The sequence below is a fragment of the Amblyomma americanum genome, chromosome 1 (assembly GCF_052857255.1).
Source record: "Amblyomma americanum isolate KBUSLIRL-KWMA chromosome 1, ASM5285725v1, whole genome shotgun sequence".
Classification (NCBI taxonomy): Eukaryota; Metazoa; Arthropoda; class Arachnida; order Ixodida; family Ixodidae; genus Amblyomma; species Amblyomma americanum.
In genome coordinates, this window is record NC_135497.1 from 75,101,127 (window position 1) to 75,120,671 (window position 19,545).

General features: G+C 44.2%; 1 protein-coding gene across 2 annotated transcripts in view; it reads right to left on the reverse strand.

Annotated features, from left to right (window-relative positions):
- The window catches only part of LOC144113056 (AT-rich interactive domain-containing protein 5B-like), a 66,221-nt gene that overhangs the window by 6,881 nt on the left and 39,795 nt on the right, over positions 1-19,545 (reverse strand). Inside the window, exon 6 of one of the 2 annotated variants that reach the window (XM_077645951.1) lies at positions 13,734-13,761. The exons of the other annotated variant lie outside the window; for it this stretch is intronic. Coding sequence (XP_077502077.1) covers positions 13,734-13,761 — 28 coding nt within the window. The remainder of the gene's footprint in view (positions 1-13,733; positions 13,762-19,545) is intronic. 2 annotated transcript variants of the gene reach the window in all.

Here is a 19,545-nt window from a genome sequence, read left to right on the forward strand (position 1 = left end):
GGGAGGGTGCTGAAGAGGGGGACAGAAAAGAAAGATGCTTCCATGACGAAGGTAGGGGATTGGATATAGACAAAGAAAAAGGAAAGAGTAACGGGTTGTTTGTTGCAGTGCAGTATCATAGGCAAAGGTAACAAATGGGAGCAGGGGGTCCCAGTCAGTATAGTCAGGTTGAATGTAGGTGGAAAGCATGTCTGAAAGGGTCCAAATATGCCAGACATGAAAGGGTCCAGACGGCGGAGAGAAAAGCCTTGCCATGGTCGTCGCGAAGAACACGAGGGAGGTGCTCCATGGCACAGAGGAATGGTGTGCAGGAAAAAATGGGTGATCTCTGCAGCAGAACTGGAAGGAAGAGCAGCAGTTTCTGCCTATCTGGTGAGGTGGCCCACGGCAGTTACTATCCAGCAATCGCCTGCTTGTGTCAATGGCAGAGGTCCGTAAAGGTCGATGCCAAAAACTCCGAACGGGGTGAATGGGCAAGGGAGGAAGAGAGAATGGGCAGAAGGAGATGTTGATCGGTTACGGTGTTGGCAGGGAACACAGGAGGTGATGAATTTTGCAACGCTCGTCAAAAGGCCCGGCCAGAAGAAGCAGCTTGTAAGGCATTGTAGGTCTTCTGGAAACCCAGGTGACCAGTGGTCGGATCATCGTGGAACGCTTGCAACAGCTGACGGTGGACGAAACGGGGAACAACAACAGTATGATTATTCAGTTTCCACCTTCTGTTGGCAACTTAAAAGAATTTAATTCAAGATTACAGCACTTGTCATGTGATATAACAATCCCAATGCATTTACTGTGGCTGAAAAAAAAAGGTGTTTCAGGCCCCTTTAGATCTCTTCAAAGTAGAGAAGGCACTACCCCATTGTCGAACAGATTATAAAATATTTCCTGCAAGCACTTATGAACTATTTTCTATCATCTGCAGAAAAGATACTTTCTTCCTGAAAGAAAGCAGAATGTCTTATTACAACTCAAATAACAGACCTACAATGAAATACAGTAGAACTCCTCTATAATAAAGACTCAGACCAGCAAAAATCTTTACTATATCATCATCATCATCATCATCATCAGCCTTACTACACCCACTGCAGGGCAAAGGCCTCTCCCATGTCTCTCCAATTAACCCTATCCTTTGCCAGCTGCATCCACCCTTTGCCTGCAAACTTCTTAATCTCATCCGCCCACCTAACCTTCTGCCGCCCCCTGCTACGCTTACTTTCTCTTGGAACCCACTCAGTTACCCTTAAAGACCAGCGGTTATCTTGCCTTCGCATTACATGCCCTGCCCAAGCCCATTTCTTTCTATTGTTGGTGATGGCATGGCTCCGAGGATGCTTTCTGGTACTGAATTGGCTATTTACTGAACACTGTGTTGGTTTATAAAAGAAACACTCACAAATACCTACCATCCTGCTCTTATTGTCGTTTTATGTCGTAATTATTTATTTTCAGTTATCAAATTTCATGTTATCACGTTTTTCGATTTTGTTTACGTCTTGCAGAAGTACTGCATTTGCACAAACACAATCTGGCTACGAATACGAGAGCTTGATTTCACGTGAAAACAACAGTTTTCTGTGAACACGGCACCATTTTCCCCAGTCTCAGCATTGTTAAAGAGGAAATAATTAGAAGCGCGACACAGTCGAGGCGCGGCCGTACCACTCAAGCAGTGCCACTGCGCCTCCATTTCTTGCCATTGCTTCCCTGTGATTCGCGCTGCCTCCCTTTTCTTCCTTTCCCTACAATTCACTGCATTTTTACTTTCTCTTCTTTCTCAGTTACCCGCACTTCCTTCTTTCTGCGTTCAAAGCCAGCTTTACTTTTTTTTTTTTTGTGCGCACCACGTGCTTTGCCTCACAGCCCCAAGAACTTTAAGAAGTTGGGTCCTCCTCACAGCTTCGGAAGCATGGTGACGAAGCTATCTCAAACAGCATTGTTTTATCATCTTTGGTGTGCGTTTTGCCTCCGAATGTTGTCCTCGCGTGTGCCGCGTTTTCATCATTTCGCGGGAAATACGTCGCCACGGCCAGACGCTCTTTACTATAGCCGTTTTTTTTTAAATCTACTATAACAAAAAAAAAAAATGTACAGTCGTCTATGGGAGGTGAAATGGGACCGCAGCTTCACTTTACTCTATATCCAAGTTTTTACTATGCCAGAGTTTACTAGCAGGGTTCTACTGTGCTTGGAAATGTGTTATAACACACTGTCGACATAGCTGCATGTCAGTTAAATACATGACTGCAGTAAACAACATGCCAATAAGAATAGTACCACATGCATGGTAGTTTCGGCAACCCAAAATACGCAGCCCAAAAGGATTACAAAGTAGCTTCACAACCCCCGATGTCCATTGATTTACAGCAACAGCTGTTACAGGCACATCTGAAGCCTTGTGTTGCTTATTAAGGTGTCTGACAAAATTGCATCACAACTCCCATCTCCCCGCACTACGGCCCTTACCCTCACCCAAAGCTAGTAGATGGTTCTTTTGGTATGCTACGGGTAGCCCATAGACAGTGCTCTCCTTGAGCAGTGCAACCACACGTGACACTTGGCTCTTGAATGCAAGCAGTGGCAGAACAAGAAATAGCAAAGAATCGTGTTATACAACACTGCTGTCAGAAGCCATCATGCTACACTCTAGCAACCATAAGACATTGATTGTTGCCACCAAATAAGCAATTTGAAGTCTCTCTCTCTGGATCACATGCACGCACGCACACCCACACACAAATAGTGCCGCACAAATGCTGTAAGCTGTCGATCGAGTATTGTCACTGATAACTAGCAGCATTGTGCATTGAGAGGTGCATTGCTTGCACCATTCCTTAGGCTTATGCTCACAACTATAATCCCACAGCTATGACTGCACAGCAATATCCACAACCACACACAAGTAGTGCATGGTGGAAGTGCCCCCCCAAATTTTTTTATATCTCAGTACAGAAGCAAATATACACTATGTGGCTGCATAGCACCTAACAAGACAGCCTAAGTGATTAAAGCAACCACCAGTGCAAGCTCTCGACTTCGACTGCCGGAAACCCCAGCAAGCGATCTAGCTCTGATGTGGTCGCAGTGGTGTCATGGCCATCAGATGCCACACCAGTTGCACATGAATGGTGGTACTGAATGACAAGTGCATGAGGAAGCGGCCAGAGGAGGATGTCGGAAAGCGTCGCAGAAAACGATGTCCTGCTCACGCCCAAGAACTCCAGTCCTCTTATGTTGGTACAGACGTGTTCGTGGAGCTTTCGTAATGTCGTGGTGTCGTCGGCGGGTGAATGGGTGCCAAAATACCAAGTCTGTAGAAATACTCCCGTTCCAAGTGTGCTTTATCGCTGAAGCGTTTCTTCAGCATAGCAATGGCGTCCATGTGGCAGGCCTTGGTTTCTGAAAACCAGGGCCCTTGGATCTGTTTAGAAGAGCGAACCTGCTAGCGTGAAATCACAAGGGGTGGCAGATGAACAGGGAATAACCACAGCTTGATTAGATTAACCGGGGCATCAAAAAATCTGTTCATGCCAGTGGCTGGAGGGCCTCCTTTGAAGGGCATCTGCTGCTTCGTTCTCAAGTTGTATCCAACTAAAGATTCCTGCTCCAGCCACACAAATGCTTTCACACTTAAGAGCCCCATTTCTTAGAAAACAACAGACTGCTGACTGCCAGATGTATCTAATCTTGTAGCAGCAGTGCTGAATGAGTTAAAATTTTTGACAGTTTTTTAGCTACAAACTCTTGTCTCTATAATGACAAAGTCTCTTACAGCACGGCTTTTCTTAGTTCGTTGCAATTTCCCCTAATCATTAAAGGGGCTCTGAAACACCTTCTGAGAAGAGTACATAAACTCATTCAATCACTACATTCTCGTCATGAACACCTGAGCCAAATAATACGCTTCTACATGCAGCAGAAAGCCCACAGTCGCGCACGATAGTTGACGAGTCCTTTCTGGCGACTTTTTACGCTCGCACTCTCGTTCATCACATGCCCTTGCATAGTTCTGTCCAGAGATGGCTGTTGGTTAGATTCTTTCAGGCATTATGCAGCTACCATGGCCACAGCCAGCCAGCAGCATCGCTCCGGTGGGTTAGGAAGCTCCACCCACTGGTGAATTCTCGCGTGCATTGGCAACGGGGCCTGCGGAGGAGTGCCAACCGTTGAGCATGCAAAAAGTTTATTTGTTTGTTTATTGGGGTTTAACATCCCAAAGCGAATCAGGCTATGAGGGACGCCATAGTGAAGGGCTCCGGAAATTTCAGCCGCCTGGGGTTCTTTAACGCGCACTGACATCGCACAGTACACGCGCCTCTAGAATTTCGCCTCCATCAAAATTTGACCGCCCCGCGGCCGGGATCGAACCTGCGTCTTTCGGGTCAGCACCCGAGCGCCATAACCACTGAGCACACCGTGGCGGCGCATGCAAAAAGCGACGAAGGTGAGGGAAAGGCATGAAGATGTTGAAATTTACAGATAACTCAGCTTCCACAAAGCACATTTAAACAATTCTTGCTGAAGCATATTCGTGAAGCGGCATCTTTTAATATCCCAGGAATACCACACTTTTATTGAGAGCCCCCTTTAAAAGAGAGAGAGAGAGAGACAGAATAACGAAAAGTCACTGAGGTTGACTAGGCAATGCCTCATTGGTTACCCTACACAAGGGAAGGGGGATGAAGAGAGCGAAAGGAAGGGTTGAGAGAAATGGAAGATCAAAGCACAGTATGGAATGTGCTCATGGGAGCTATTACTCCTTGAGAACACAGGATGTACACAGAGAGTCTATAGTCTGGTGCTCAAGCCAGTGCCCTTTAGGTATTTGAAGAGCACCTTGAAGGCTTTCTTCTCAGAAAAAGGTTGGGGCCAAGGCCCCAGGATTCTGGCTTACGTTGAGGGACGAGAACCCAATCGCTGAAACGCTGAATCAAGGGATACTCGCTCATGGTTAAACTGAGGGAGGGCGCAAAGTAAGTGCGGAATTATCGCTTCGCACCTGCAGTGCTCAGATGCTGGAGCGTCTGCCATACCGATGAGGTAGAAGTGATGATGAATAGCACACTGGATTTTCACTATAGCCCAGTTCCATGGGGCATTTTAAACTGCTATTTAAGTTAACAGCAAGTTCACTTTGCAACTGCCACTGATCTGGTAACATTTACTTGGCGCTTTCAGTGCCAATTCTATCTGTTCCAACCAAATTCTATTTGTTCATCATGCAATTAAGCCATCAAGCCATGGGTGGCCCTTTAGAAAGTTTTAATTCTGGTATTTCAACCTTTAAAAACTCGATTCCCAGTTTATTTTGTAAAAGTGCTGTTTCTTTGCCAGTTTCACACTTTGTATACATTACAGCTGAACATCATACAGTCACGGCGATTCAACAGAAGTATTTGGCGTTAATATTTCTCCGTTTCCCTGGTTTGTGTATATCCCCTTCAAGCGTTGTGTCCACATATGTGGATGAGACCTGAACACTATCAAATTTTGCCCATACAGGGTGCAATTTCCACAAATATTGACTCAGTAAAATGCGCTGACATCTGATAAATATTGTGTAGCACGAAATCAAGTCAACCATGCGAATGAACGCAGGAATCTGTTTTCATAGTGGATAGCGGCGTGTTTTGTGATAGCATAAACATTTTAAAGTGCTTAAAATATGCTGACTTGTTTACGTAATAAGTTATGACAGGAATATAAGGAAAAAAAGTATATTTAAGACATTGAAAATGGTGTTGAGTCACAATGTGAATGAGGACCTGACCGAAATTGCATAATTAATGATTTGTGTGAAACATGTCTCGCGGGCCTCAGTGGCAAAGTAAAAACTTAAAAGAGAAAATTTTGCAAAAACAAATGAATGAGATATAGTGGCGGCATGAAAAGATATATTAGTACGCTAGCACTTATAGTGGCCATTCCCTGCATTTAGCCATTGTCTGTTTGTCTGCCTCTTTGTGTACAGCTTGTTATACTTAGTGGCACGGGACACTTTATTTTTCATTCTTTTTATCGCCCCACAATAATTCTTGTCTCTTTGTGTATGGGGTGGGCTTGGACACATTTTTCTTGCTTGTTTTTTTACTACCAATATGATCTGTCTCTTTGTCTAAGCCTATTGTGCCAAACCGTTGGTGCGGGCAGGGAACTTTTCTTCTTTCCTTTTCTCGACCTTTCTAACATATGTCTCTGTCTGAAGCACACAGGCCTCTAGCATTTCGCCTCCATAGAAATGCGACTGCCGCGGCCGGGATCGAACCCGCGTCTTTCGAGTCGGCAGCCGAGCACCATAACCACTGAGACACTGTGGCGACTCGAAAAAGATAAGTATCTTTGAGATGCACGGCATAGCTTGCTGGCTACTCACTGTGAGTTGCAACCGGTCACAAGAGAGAATTAACAAAGTGCACAAACCAGGAGTGTGGCGAGACAATGGGGACACTGGATTTCATTTCATTTCATTTACTACCTTAAAGGCCCCAAAAGAGGGGTGTTAAATAAGGAGTGGCAACAATTAAAAGCACAGATTCACATTAACAGGAAAGTTTTTACATTTTCAGCGAAAATATTTGGGCAAGTGATGATGGCAACGTTGTTTGGAAGGCCGTTCCAGTCTGTGGATGCACGAGGAAAGAAGGAATTAGAAAAAGTGACGGTGCGTGAGCGTGGACGGGCAACTTTTAGGTGATGGCTGGTGCGATAAGATATGCGTGCTGGAGGAAGAATATAAGGTGCGATGTGCATAGGGCTGTGGAAGAATTTGTGAAATAAAGACAGGCTGGCAATGCGACGGCGGAGCGATAAGGGTGATAATCCGGATGCTGTTTTTAAATAGGAAACGCTGATGTCATAAGAGTATGATGAATGAAGCGAGCAGCGCGATTTTGAAGATTCGAGGGCATTGATGAGATAAGCTTGATGAGGATTCCAAATGGGCAATGCAAATTCTAGTTTGGACCTGACGAATGATTTGTAAGCGAATAACTTTACATGTTGGGGAGCATGGTGAAGATGGCACTTGAGGAAACCTAGCGTCTTGTTTGCTGACGATATTATGTTAGTAACATTCAAGCTCCAAGAAAGATCGCTAGAAATTGTTATGCCTAGGTACTTGTATGAGTGAACTAGTTGTATGGGAACTTCTGATATTACGTAAGAGAAGATTAGAGGATTATGGCGGCGGCTGATGGACAAAAGATTACATTTACGTGGGTTAAGTTCCATTACCCACTTATTACGCCACTCCTGAACAGCATTAAGATCATTTTGAAAAGAAGATTGGTCAGCAGTGGTGAGAATAGCACGAAAAAGTACACAGTCGTCAGCGAACATGCGTATGTTAGATGTTACGTTTGAAGGCAGATCATTAATGTATATGAGAAACAGTAGTAGGCCATGCATAGATCCCTGTGGAATGCCCAATGTTACTAAGAGTGAGTTAGAGTTCTTATTGTTAACGGAGACAAACTGCGAGCGATTAGTTAAAACTCTTCAATCTACTTCAAAATATGGGGATGCAAATTTAATTGAGAAAGTTTTATCAGCAGGCGTTTATGGGGTACTTTATCAAAGGCTTTCGCAAAATCTAAAAATACGACGTCAGACTGTAGATTACAATCAAGGTTAGCATGTAAATCATGAATGAGCGTAGCAAGTTGGGTCTCACAGGAATAACCCCGGCGAAACCCGTGCTGAGCAGGTTGAAAAAAGTTGTTCGAATCAAGGAATGCCATGATATGGGTATAGATGACGTGTTCCATGATTTTGCAGGGAATGCTAGTTAGAGAGATGGGTCGGTAATTAAGCGGCGAGTTCTTGTTACCCGATTTGTAGACTGGAACGATCTACCCAATTTTACAGTCTATGGGCAGTTGACCTGTGAAGAGTGACTGAGCGAATAACAAGCACAACAGAGATGAACATATATCTTTGGTATTAATCAGTACTTTAGCGTTGATATTGTCAGTTCCAGCAGAGTATGAAAGTTTAATGTTTTCAATGAGTGACGAAATTCCAGCTGAAGAAAATGTAAGAGAAGGCATAGTAAGTAGCTTGAAAAACTGGGGCGTTTGGAGGAAATGTCGGATCTGTTTCATTAGTAAACACGGAAGAAAACACTGCTTTGAAGATGTTGGCGCATTCAGTTTATCATACAGTTGCACCCGAACCATCGGTGAGGGAAACAGTGGGTGTGCTGGGGGTTAATGAGTTGCCAGAACCTACGGGGGTTAGTGACAACATTTTAGGCAGATCGGAGTTGAAAAAGGTGCGCTTGGCTTCTCGAATAGTTGATAAGTACGTTTTTTCGGCTGCGTAATATTTGTTCCAAGTGTTCTGACTAGGAAACAACTTGGCCGATCGGAAAAGACGCTTATTTTTATTTTCAAGGCGTTTGAGTGTATTTGTGAACCATGGGTTTTGAGGGTTAGTTCGTACATTTATGTTCAGAATAAACCTGTCGACCAAATCTTCGATTTTCCGCTTAAACAAGGTCCACTTATCATGAATGGATCTTTGATGAAAGTTAGATTGAAACCCTGGCAAAAATGCGCGAAGTTCATTATTAATTGCAGTATAGTTTCCTTTATCGTACAATCGGATAGTTCTTTTAGTTCTTGCGCATAAAGACGGTTTAATCGTGAAGCCGGCATGTATGACGTGGTGATCGCTGACGCCTGGTAGATACGTGATAGAATGAACGCATTCAGGGTTATCCGTTAATAATAGATCTAGAATATTAGCGCAGTCTTCGACTACACGAGTAAGCTCGAATACAGTTTGAATGAGGTTAAAATTAAGGCAAACGTCTAGAAATTCATTAGCATCCTTATTGCCTGTAGCGGTTAGATTATTCCAGTCGATACTCGGAAAATTGAAATCTCCGAAAATAGGAGAGTGCATGTGTTAGGGTGTTTAGCTTTAATTTCATTCAATGCGTTATTAAGTTTTCGAGGGAAATCTGGGCTGTTAGGAGGCCTGTAGCAAACGCCGATCACAACTGATTTAGGTGAAGCGTGGCATAAAACCCATAATATTTCTATATCTGATGAAAGGTGAATGGCTGAGCATGATAGATCTTGAGCGGTGGCTATCAGTACCCCTCCTCCCCTTCGATCAGGGCAATCTTTGCAAAAAACAGAGAAATTGGGCAAGTCGGCAAGCACTTCACTATCGGAAATATCGCTGTTTAGCCACGTTTCTGTCAAGACTAGTATGTTACTGGCAGATGAAGTGACGATATGGGAAACAATGTCGCACTTTGAAATGAAACTGCGCACGTTAGTAAAGATTGCTGACAATGAAAGGGATTCTTGGTGTACATGATTAGAACGATTTATGGACAGGAGCTGAGATGGTTGCTATTTTACCTCTTTTACTGTTTGTGATGATTCATGTGTAGGACCTTACAGTGGAAGGGGTTATTTCAGAAATCTGCACTTGATTAGTGTATTCTAAGGATCCTTAACAAAAGTGACTGCAGAGCCCTGTGAAGTGCACGTGGGCGCTCGTGAGCGATGACAGCAGTGCATGCACGACTGCTGTGGTTGGCTGGCCGATTTTCTCTCAGCTATGGACATTTCTATTTGTCTCGTTTAGACTATGTTCTGCCTAACAAACACTTGATATTGTGACATTCTAATGTGATAACAATGTTATAGCAATATCATTGCTAGAACGTATACCGCCCAGGGTAAGTGCAGTGTGGAAGAACCAATGTGATGCGCATCGGCAGAACCAGCTGTACACAAAACAAAGAGGTAAATAAGTGCATTTTGCATGCATTGCATAGCGTTCGTGCAGAGCACACTAATATTTAAAGATGCACTTAAAGACGCAAGCAAAACTGCTTTCTGACTTGGACAAGACAGTGCTTGATCGAACGTGGCATGTTACAATTCCGGGTTGGAATGTGGCTGCAGTCAAGCAGCCAAGGTGCAGGCATGCCCCTGCGAGCAGTCTCGTGACAGAAGCTAGTTTCTAGAACACAATCTGCGGTACTGGAATAAACTGCAAATGCCTATCTAGAAGTTCCTAGAGCACTACCAGCGATCACATGCCATCTGGGCCTTTGAGCACACGATCAGTCATGATCTCAGTACAATTCATTCGGGAGGATAATAAACTAAAACTAAGTGCTTCTTGTTCACCCAAAAATACATGAGTGCACGAGTAACCCAGTAAATCTGCTTACAATCAAGTGCAAGCCGCAGATCCTGACAGCTCTTGATGTCTGTCGCTTCACACTTTGCACACCTCCAAACCATAGTGTTTGCCGGTTTTTGCTATCCAGAAAGTGGGAGGAATAATGTTGCTGGCCTTCTTCGATCAATCTGCGCATTCCACCACACAACTACTCGATGGCGTTGAGTAAACCTTGCAAACTGTCACTACATGAGACCAAATCCATTGCACCATGCTGCCAGCAGTGGAATGCTTTGCCAACCACGCCAAGACACGACCTTCACCACTCCTTCGAAGCGTCATCCATGACACAGTCTGGGAGAGGTCTATTAAAAGATACTGAAAATTTTATATTCAGTGTGAAGAAATAAACAAAATGAAACCTAGTTTTCTGCTGAGCACTGCAAGGCAGCATCATGGAGACGCTATACTGTTTAACCTGTTTATAAATGACATTGCAAAATTCATAGTAGACCCCTCCAAAGTCAAGTTGCTCGAACCACCAAAAATCTTTACTATATCGATTGTTGGGGATGGCATGACTCTGAGGATGCTGTCTGGTAATTTGGCTACTTATTAACCCGCTTGCGAACTTGGACGAGCCAGGCTTGTCATAAGCATACTGTCAGTTTTGGCTCCCGACGAGTCCAGCTTTCGTGTTTTTTGGCACTCTGCATCCTGTTCAAGTCTAGTAGTGTTCACCAAAAATTTTTTTTGGTTTGCCGACAGATTGCAGCATGGGAACAAAATGACCAATTTGCTACCATAAAAAAAAAAAGTTTCGTTTAAGGGGTTAGGTTGGTTTAGAAAAGAACCATAAACTAATACCATCCATCCTGCCCTCATCATCACATTATGCACAAATTATTTATTCCAGTTACCAGCATTTTGTGTTATGGTTCTTGATTTCGTCTTAGTTTGGTTTATGGGGGTTTAACATCCCAAAGTGACTCAGGCTATGACGGACGCTGTAGTGCAGGCCTCCGGATAATTTCGACCACCTGGGGTTCTTTAACGTGCACTGACATCGCACAGTACATGGGCCTCTACAATTCAGCCTTCATCGAAAATTGACTGCTGTAGCAGGGACTGAACCTGCGCCTTTCAGGTCAGCAGCCGAGCGCCATAACCACTGAGCCACCGCGGTGATCAGTTTCATCTTAGCCTTGTGGAAGTACCATATTTGTACAAGTATAACGCAAGGGAAGGAGGTTTCGTTCGATTTGAAAATCAAAGCTTTGTGTGAAGACGGCGCTCTCCTCCACGGCCTCAGTGTAATTTATGAGGCAATAGAGAACATGACACAGTTGAGCGTCGCAGCCCTCTTCCAGTTTCCTGCCTTGCGCTGCGCAGTGCAGCAAATGTTCACCCCCCCCCCCCCCCCTTCTCCTCATTGCACTTATACTGTGTTTCCTTTCTCCGTGCGCCATGTCACCTTCTGTTCACATTCATAGCTAGATTTTTTTTTTTTTTTTACGCACGTCGCGTGCATCACCTCTTGGCCCCAAGGCCATCAAAGAAATGGCTTCTCCTTGCAGCTCATAAGCGTAATGACAAAGCCATCTCTAAGAGCGCTATTTTATTGGATTCGATATTCACTTGCCTCCAACCCGTTTGCCTTGCGATTACGCCGTTATGTGTCTCTGGCTTTGAGATGTCCTAGACTGCGTGCATCACGATGTCATCAATCTGCAGGAAATAAGTCGCTGTGGCCAGAAGCTCTTTACTATAACCACTTCTTTATTAAAGATGTCTTTACTACAAATGACAAAAATATGTACAGTCGTGTATGGAAAGCGAGATGGGACTGCAATTTCACGTTACTGTATGAGAGTTTACTATAGCGGGGTTCTACTGTGTATGCAGATGACACTAGCCTTGAATGGCTGCATTTAGGTGGATGCTAAGGAGTAATTACTCCGTTATTATAAATCTACTTCACCTTAGGGATCTCCCCTTGAAATCCTGAATTGACACTAGCCTCTTTATCCCTGAAACTACTACCGAGGAACTTTCCAGTACTGGCAATATTACAGTGAAAACCTCCATGAATGGAGCTTAATCACCTCATTGGTCATTAATTCACACGAGACTAAAGCTGTTGTACTCCGAAAAAGAAATACCATTTTACACACTGCACTAGGCCTGTCTCTCTGTAGAGCTAGCATACCCTGAGTGAGTGATGTAAAAGCACTTGGAGTAGCATTTAAGGAACAACCAGCAAGGAATGCGCACATCAGTTCACTAACAGTTAAGCTATCCAAAGGATGGGGTGTAATAAACTAAGTAAGATACCATTTGCCTCAATATATTAGATTCTTCATCTGCAACTCAATTTTCTCCAGCCACCTGACATACAGTAACTCAGAATATGGCACCATGACACAGACAAACCAAAATAAGGTAGAGATCTTGCAGATAATTGCTATGCGCATCATACATAACATGCCCTATGACTCGCCAAGTGCACATCTATTTCACCAACTCAATGTCATTCCTACAAATCGTATAAACGAGTATACTCTATACTCCGGGACAACCTTTTCTGACAATGCAGCAGAAGCTAGACGAGAAAGGGAAGACGTGCCTTTGTCCCCATGCCATGAGACGTGGGCTCTAGAGATCCCAAGCTTCTCTCAACTTCCCCCTTTTCAAACCCTCCGCAACCCTAGCCCAAACATAAAACCACCTTCCATGGCACAGGGACAAAGGCCTGTCTTTCTCTCTTTCCTGCCCAAGTATAATAAGTCATTACATCAAGCAAAAGAAGGCCCTAGCAGATGACTAGAACACACTTTAAGTCTAATGCCAAATAGGAAAATAAGACTGCTCATACACATCCCCATGTTATCTTCCTTTCAGCAGAACCAGTTACGGGCGACCAAGCTACTAGAGTCTTATACTAGAGTTCCCTTTGAGCTATAATTTCAATGTTCCTTTCAATTGATGTACTGCTATGTACTGATGTATTCTGACGGTGTTATAAGCCCTTTTTTTTGTCCTCATTTCTAAACTTATCGGGCAGCTATTTCAAAAATGATGCCGCTGCTGCCGCCACTGTAAAAAGGGGGCTGGTACTTCCCAAGCCAGCATTTCTGCTGGCATTTTTTACCCCGCTTCAAGGATCCTGTTACAGTGATGACAAAACGAAATTGAAATACAGCTGAGCATAGATATATCGAACTATTGTTTACATTGAACAGTCAATCCCAAGCAAAATTCCACACAAAATGATAGCACTATTGTTCGCGCATATTGGACTCTCACTCAGTGGAACATTTGTTATAGTATCGAACTGTGCGCCACGCCACGCCCCTTAAGTGCCGCTTCTAACGCCACTCTTCAAAACCTTTCCACACGTGGAGACAGATGGACTGCGCAGTCTTGGGCAGCTATTGACAGTGCTGGTGCTGTGAAACTGCGTGACGAGGTGAACATAAGGAGTATTCGAAGGTGACCTGCAGTATCTTGTACTTAGTTTCCATACCACATAAGCATCATGAGTGAAGCCAACCTAACTAAGCGCTTGCAGTGGCCCTCACCTGGCATGCTTCCCTGTCCAAGTCGTTGCTGAAAAAAAAACCGTACCTTAGTTTTAGTGACACTATTGTAATTATAGTTTACCGGTAACAGGAGAAAGTATCTTATAATAGGCAGTGGCTAGTCCAAACCATCTGCTGCTGCAGATTCAATGCGAAGCAGGTTAGATGTAGAAACGGCCTATCGAGCGGTGCACTGCCAGCATGCCAGCGGATAGCACGTTGCAGCTAAAACGCATCAAGCTTGGGTGCAATGTATTTTTGCTTCCAAGTTAAACAAAAGCTGTCCTATTGAAATTTTTTACATGCTGAAATATCCATAAATCTAACTATTTCGCGATTCCTTTCGAATTTGATATATCCGGGTTTGACTGTAGGCACAAAGGGTTGGCTCCACTTGCTCAAGCATGGAAGTGTGTGTTCTTCCCGTCACTTTTTCTTATTTGTTTTTTCTCATTTATTTGAATTCCCCACCACCCAGTTTTTAGAAATAAACTTCTGTATTTAAGATCTGTCTTACAGGCCAATTACTCAATTTCCACTAGGCAATTGTTTTTTTACACCGTTAGTATTTCATACTGCAACCATGCCTATATGGGTGAATTATGTGTACGTGACCTGTTCTTGCAGACGAACAAGTCAAGATAAACAACACATTAATTTTGAGTGTCCATGGGTGCCACATATATCACAAAAAAAAGGTAACTCTTCTACAAGACATAATATTGAGCAAAAAAATAAACAGAAAAGTAAAAGGCATTCTGAAATAAATACTGAGAAAGTCTGCTAAATTTTCAAAAATAAAACCAAAAAGTCCAACCCCTAGTTATATCTTGTTGCAAGTAAAATTTGCTTTGCAAGGAAGAGATATCAAATGCATGGTCTCCTATGGAAGTTTCCAAGGGGAATAGCCATTGCTTTGTTAGTATATCCATTATTTCATTATAAACCACTTCATTACAGTGAGGTTTCACTGCATATAGCTTCATTATCTTGAAGAAATTTCCTGTCAAACCATGCAAAAAAAATGAAATAGAAAATTCTGGCTGCTTTTCGTGGAAAATTTTCATTGCGATTAAGCCTTTAAAAGGCACAAACTCTTTGTGTGCCCCATGTGCACACAAATGGTAAAATTGCCCTCAGAATGATGCTAGAAATTGAATGATATCATTTTCAAGCAAGTTCAACCACTGGTTTTGTAGAGAAAAAGGGGTACATATTTGTACTAACGACTTAAAGAAACCTAAATGTGCTACGATTGCGTACCAGAGTCTCATCAATGCTCAAGAAAACTTGCAATAGAACTGAAAACTGCTTCAAGAAGTATTATAAGGCAGTTAACTGGATTTGGAAAATTTTAAAATTTTATTTTTCCCGCCAATATTGGCCATGTCAAACCGTACATCACCGCTTGTAAAAATACACAGGATGCTAAGGAGGCTTATTAGTGACAGAGAAAAACATGCTGAACAATTTGTTTGATTGTTCGGTACTGTTCACCACACAAAAATATGGCATGTATGAGGTGCACTGTTTTCTGTTTGCCGGTACTTGAAGCAAGTGAGACAGCATGAGTCCCGCTTTTCTACATACGGTGAAAGAGTTAAAGGGACAGTGAGGAGAACTCTATCAAATTTTTTTTGTTAGCAAAATCTGATAGTTTGGCATTTCATGGCTTTGTTGCCGCTTATCCGGGAGCGAAAGATGCATTTATTTCGAAGAAATTTGGATTCGAAGTTCAAAAAGCTTTTCCCGCCGTTCCGATTCAAACTCGAGAACTCTTATGACGTCACGGCGAACTCTTGTGACGTCATAGGAAGGAGTGACATCATCAGCCTTACTACATCCACTGCAGGACAAAGGCCTCTCCCATGTCTCTCCAATTAACCCTGTCCTTTGCCAGTTGCATCCACCCTTTGCCTGCAAACCTCTTAATCTCATCAGCCCACCTAACCTGCCGCCCCCTGCTGCGCTTACTTTCTCTTGGAATCCACTCCGTTACCCTTAAGGACCAGCGGTTATCTTGCCTTCGCATTACATGCCCTGCCCAAGCCCATTGATTCCTCTTGATTTCGACTAGGATGTCATTAACCCGCGTTTGTTCTCACCCACTCTGCCCGCTTCCGCTCTCTTAACGTTACACCTATCATTTTTCTTTTCATGGGTCGCTGCGTTGTCCTTAACTTAAGCTGAACTCTTTTCGTTAGCCTCCACGTTTCTGCCCCGTAGGTGAGTACCGGTAAGATACAGCTGTTGTACACTTTTCTCTTGAGGGAAATTGGTAAACTGCCACTCATGATCTGAGAGAACCTGCCATATGCGCTCCACCCCATTCTTACTCTTCTAGTTATCTCTCTCTCATGATGAGTGACATGAAATGTGATGTAAATGCAGACTCCGTGATATCTGGCGGCTAGCGGTGCGGTCTAGCAGCTGCCGAAATGTAAGCTACCACCGCCGCACGTTGAAGGCATCTATAGGGGGCCGCTACCATCATTTCGTTTACGCTTGCACCGGCGTCTTGCCAGCGTTACGATGGACCCCATTCCCAAGCCCGCCAACGAAGTTCCCGCAAAAACTCCGGCCCGCATTTCAGCGACCTCAGCCCCACAGAGCGTGCGATGCTTTTGAGGGAGCACGGCTAGGTTAGGCGCCGGCGGGTCGTTTCCCCCTTCGTCAGTGAGCAGCCGTTGCTAATTAAATATCTTAACCCCAGTGCGGGGAGTCACAAGAAACGAGGACGAAGTCGGCACGTCGCACCTATCGGAGGCTGGCCGAGGCTTTGGGGCCAACGGACTGTGATTCCTTGAAAGGCGTTGTTGCACGACACGATGCAGCAGGCGGTGTCGAGGAGATTTCTCACGGTTGCAAGGGCCAGGTTATTTTTTTTTCTTTGCCACAAAAAACAGATGGGTGCTCAAGGGCGCTCGCGTTTAAAGCTGGTGGCTTGAAAGTAAAACCGACGCGCGACGCTTCAACAGGTTCCGCGCGTTTCCGGAGGTACAGGGTCCACTGGATCGGGTTCTCTCACCCACTTGCATGTGCCCTCAGATGTGTGCTGTGAATGGATTAAATTAGCCGCGAGCTAGAAAAGAACAGCTCCGCCCAACTGCTGAAGCTATTGAACGACGTCACAACGCGCACCTCGCCGTGAAGCTGAATCAGTCTGGCTGGGCCGGCGGCGGCTGGCGCACTCGGCACGAAATCGACACATGCTTCAAGTCTCCGCCAGTGCGGTCAGAGTGCGCCGAAGCCGCCAAACGCGTCGACGGTCAAGCGCAATTGAGTATACAGGACCTTGCTTTGGCCGACGCGATGTCGCCGTGCAGTGCGCGCGTTACGCCGGAGTATAAACGTGCCTTAACAGAGCCTGCGCTTAATCGCTAACCAACGTACTCGGTGGCGGCATCTATGGGAGCCACTGAAACCTCCAGCCCACTCACTGAATAAAAAAAAAACCTATGCCGAGGCTCGGAATCGATCCAGGGCCTTTAGCGTTTGAGGCGGAGACGCCACCACTCCGCCACGACGGCTCAAGGTTTAACCAAGAATAAAGGCGCATCTAGGGAACGGACAGGCTTCCGATGCAGAAGTCTCCGCGCTTTCGCTACGTATATCCTGGACCAACAGAGCTAGGCCATCAGCAATTTTTCTTAACTGCCTTGTACCTTGCCTCCCGTCCCTAATAAACGATTTCCGTTAAGTAGTTTGAAGTTGACTGGCGCAGCCGGGAATGTTTCGGCGGGCGAGCGTGCGAAGACACAAGTGCTCTTTATACTGCAAACTGCCTTGTACGATCACCGACCATCGTGCCATCGTAGTTTTTCATCGACCGTGGAGATCATCTGACCAGACTTTAACTAGCACTTGAAGTGGCACTTGGAGTTCCTCTGCTGTTCGGCACTTGTAAATCGAGGCGCATCAAAAACAAAAACCACGGGGCACGCAAAGCTCATCGACGTGACGCGCCATAACAAATTGAAACTCTCCTGGCCGCCTGCGGCGCCGTCAAGCATCAGTTTTCTTTGCTTCCAACATTCAGGTTGTCTTTTGTTCGTCTTCCTTGTATGATAAAAGTGCACTATCGGTTTTAAAACAAAACTTACTTCAATACTGAACCGCGCAACCTTCCTTTGTCAGCCTTAGAGATACGCGGCCTCCATATAGGAAGGAAAATTCCTCCAAGGTGGCGTCCATTGTTCTACTATGTTCTATGACGTCATCACGCTTGTACTTGCGAGATTGGCCTGTGGTGGCGATACCTGTACTTTGGTTCTTGCTATTTTCTACCTTACAAGAGCTTTGTTTTGAGTAAGAGTGGCGTTTTTGTGATCAGGAGCTGGTATTCTATCGATACATGCCAACTTCAATTTCTCCTCATGTCCCTTTAATAAAGATGTCTTTATAAATCCTGAAGACTGACTCATGTCACTCCCCACTTAGCTTTTACCTTGCTTCCCTCTTTGGCCTAAGTGCCAACCTTTTGCAAGAAACATTTTTATCATCAATATCAGAGAGAAAAAAATGTACAGCTGTCTAAGGAGGGTAAGCTCGGACTACAATGTCACATTGCCATATCCGTTGTCCTACAATATGCTTACTATAGCGGGATTCTATTTGCAAGCAACTATATGAAAACGCTGCAGCAAGACACCAAAACAAGCTAGGAGGCCTGTTTACTCGCAGCTAGCCAAATACCATCCATATGTTTATCCATGCACTCCTTAAAGCAGTTGTAAAAACGTATGTTGCCAACTGGCAACAAGTTGGTGTGCCATCTATATTCAGATGTGCTCCCCGAGGCTAACGATGGCAAGCTGCAGAATGCGCAATTCAGAGTCTGCTTAATGCCACAAATTGAAATATTTTATGCAGCGTAGCTCCTCAGCCTTAGCTTTAAAATGAACATACCATGCTACACGCAATCTTGCACAAATTTTCTTTCATTAAATTAAAGTTCTGTGAACTACAAATGTAACATACATTTGCACCTACAGTTTATTCATAAAACTATAAAATGATTCATCACAACAAATTTTTGAACACTTTGCTATCTTTGATCAATGATACCAACACTAAAAGTAGCATGATGAGATCCTGTTCCTGGCCTGTGGCATGCTATTACTAATTTGATATGCAGATGTGATGGCAACCGCACAGTTCATCAACAGCTAATCATAGCCTTACTAACAAGCAGCCACCACTGAAGATCAAAGCAGACTAGTACATTGCTGCATTTGAAAACAAATCTGATGACATCACACTGGCTAACAGGGAGGGACATGAGACATCACTGAATCAACCAGATGCTATCAAGCATGTGGAAAACAGCAAAGACTACCTGCTGCACCCTTGTGACAGTGTCGAAGGGCAATTGGCAGTTGGCATGTTATCTAGGCATTTAACACCGCGTTCTGCAAAAGCACTCGACAGGCAAAGCATGCCTGTGTTTGTTTTAGGGAAGTTGTGGCTCCTATTGTGCTGTCAATGAAGGCACATTCCAGGAGAATATAATGGAGCACCTGCTTGGCTTCTGCACACAATGCATCATGATGCACCCTATACGCAAGGTCGCCAGCTGTTCCACGTGGCACATACAGCAAGACATCAAGCTGAAAACATCCTAAGGCTTTGCTCTGAAAATTTTTAGTTGTTAAGTGGTATGAGCAGCCTGAAAAAATTATGGAGGGCATTTAAAGACAAGTACTTAAGTGCTTTGAATATGAAAGCATTTTTTTATTTCCTTTGTATTTTTTATGAATTCAAAACTTTTTTCTCTTCCTTTGCAATGACACATCTACTCATTAGCATACAG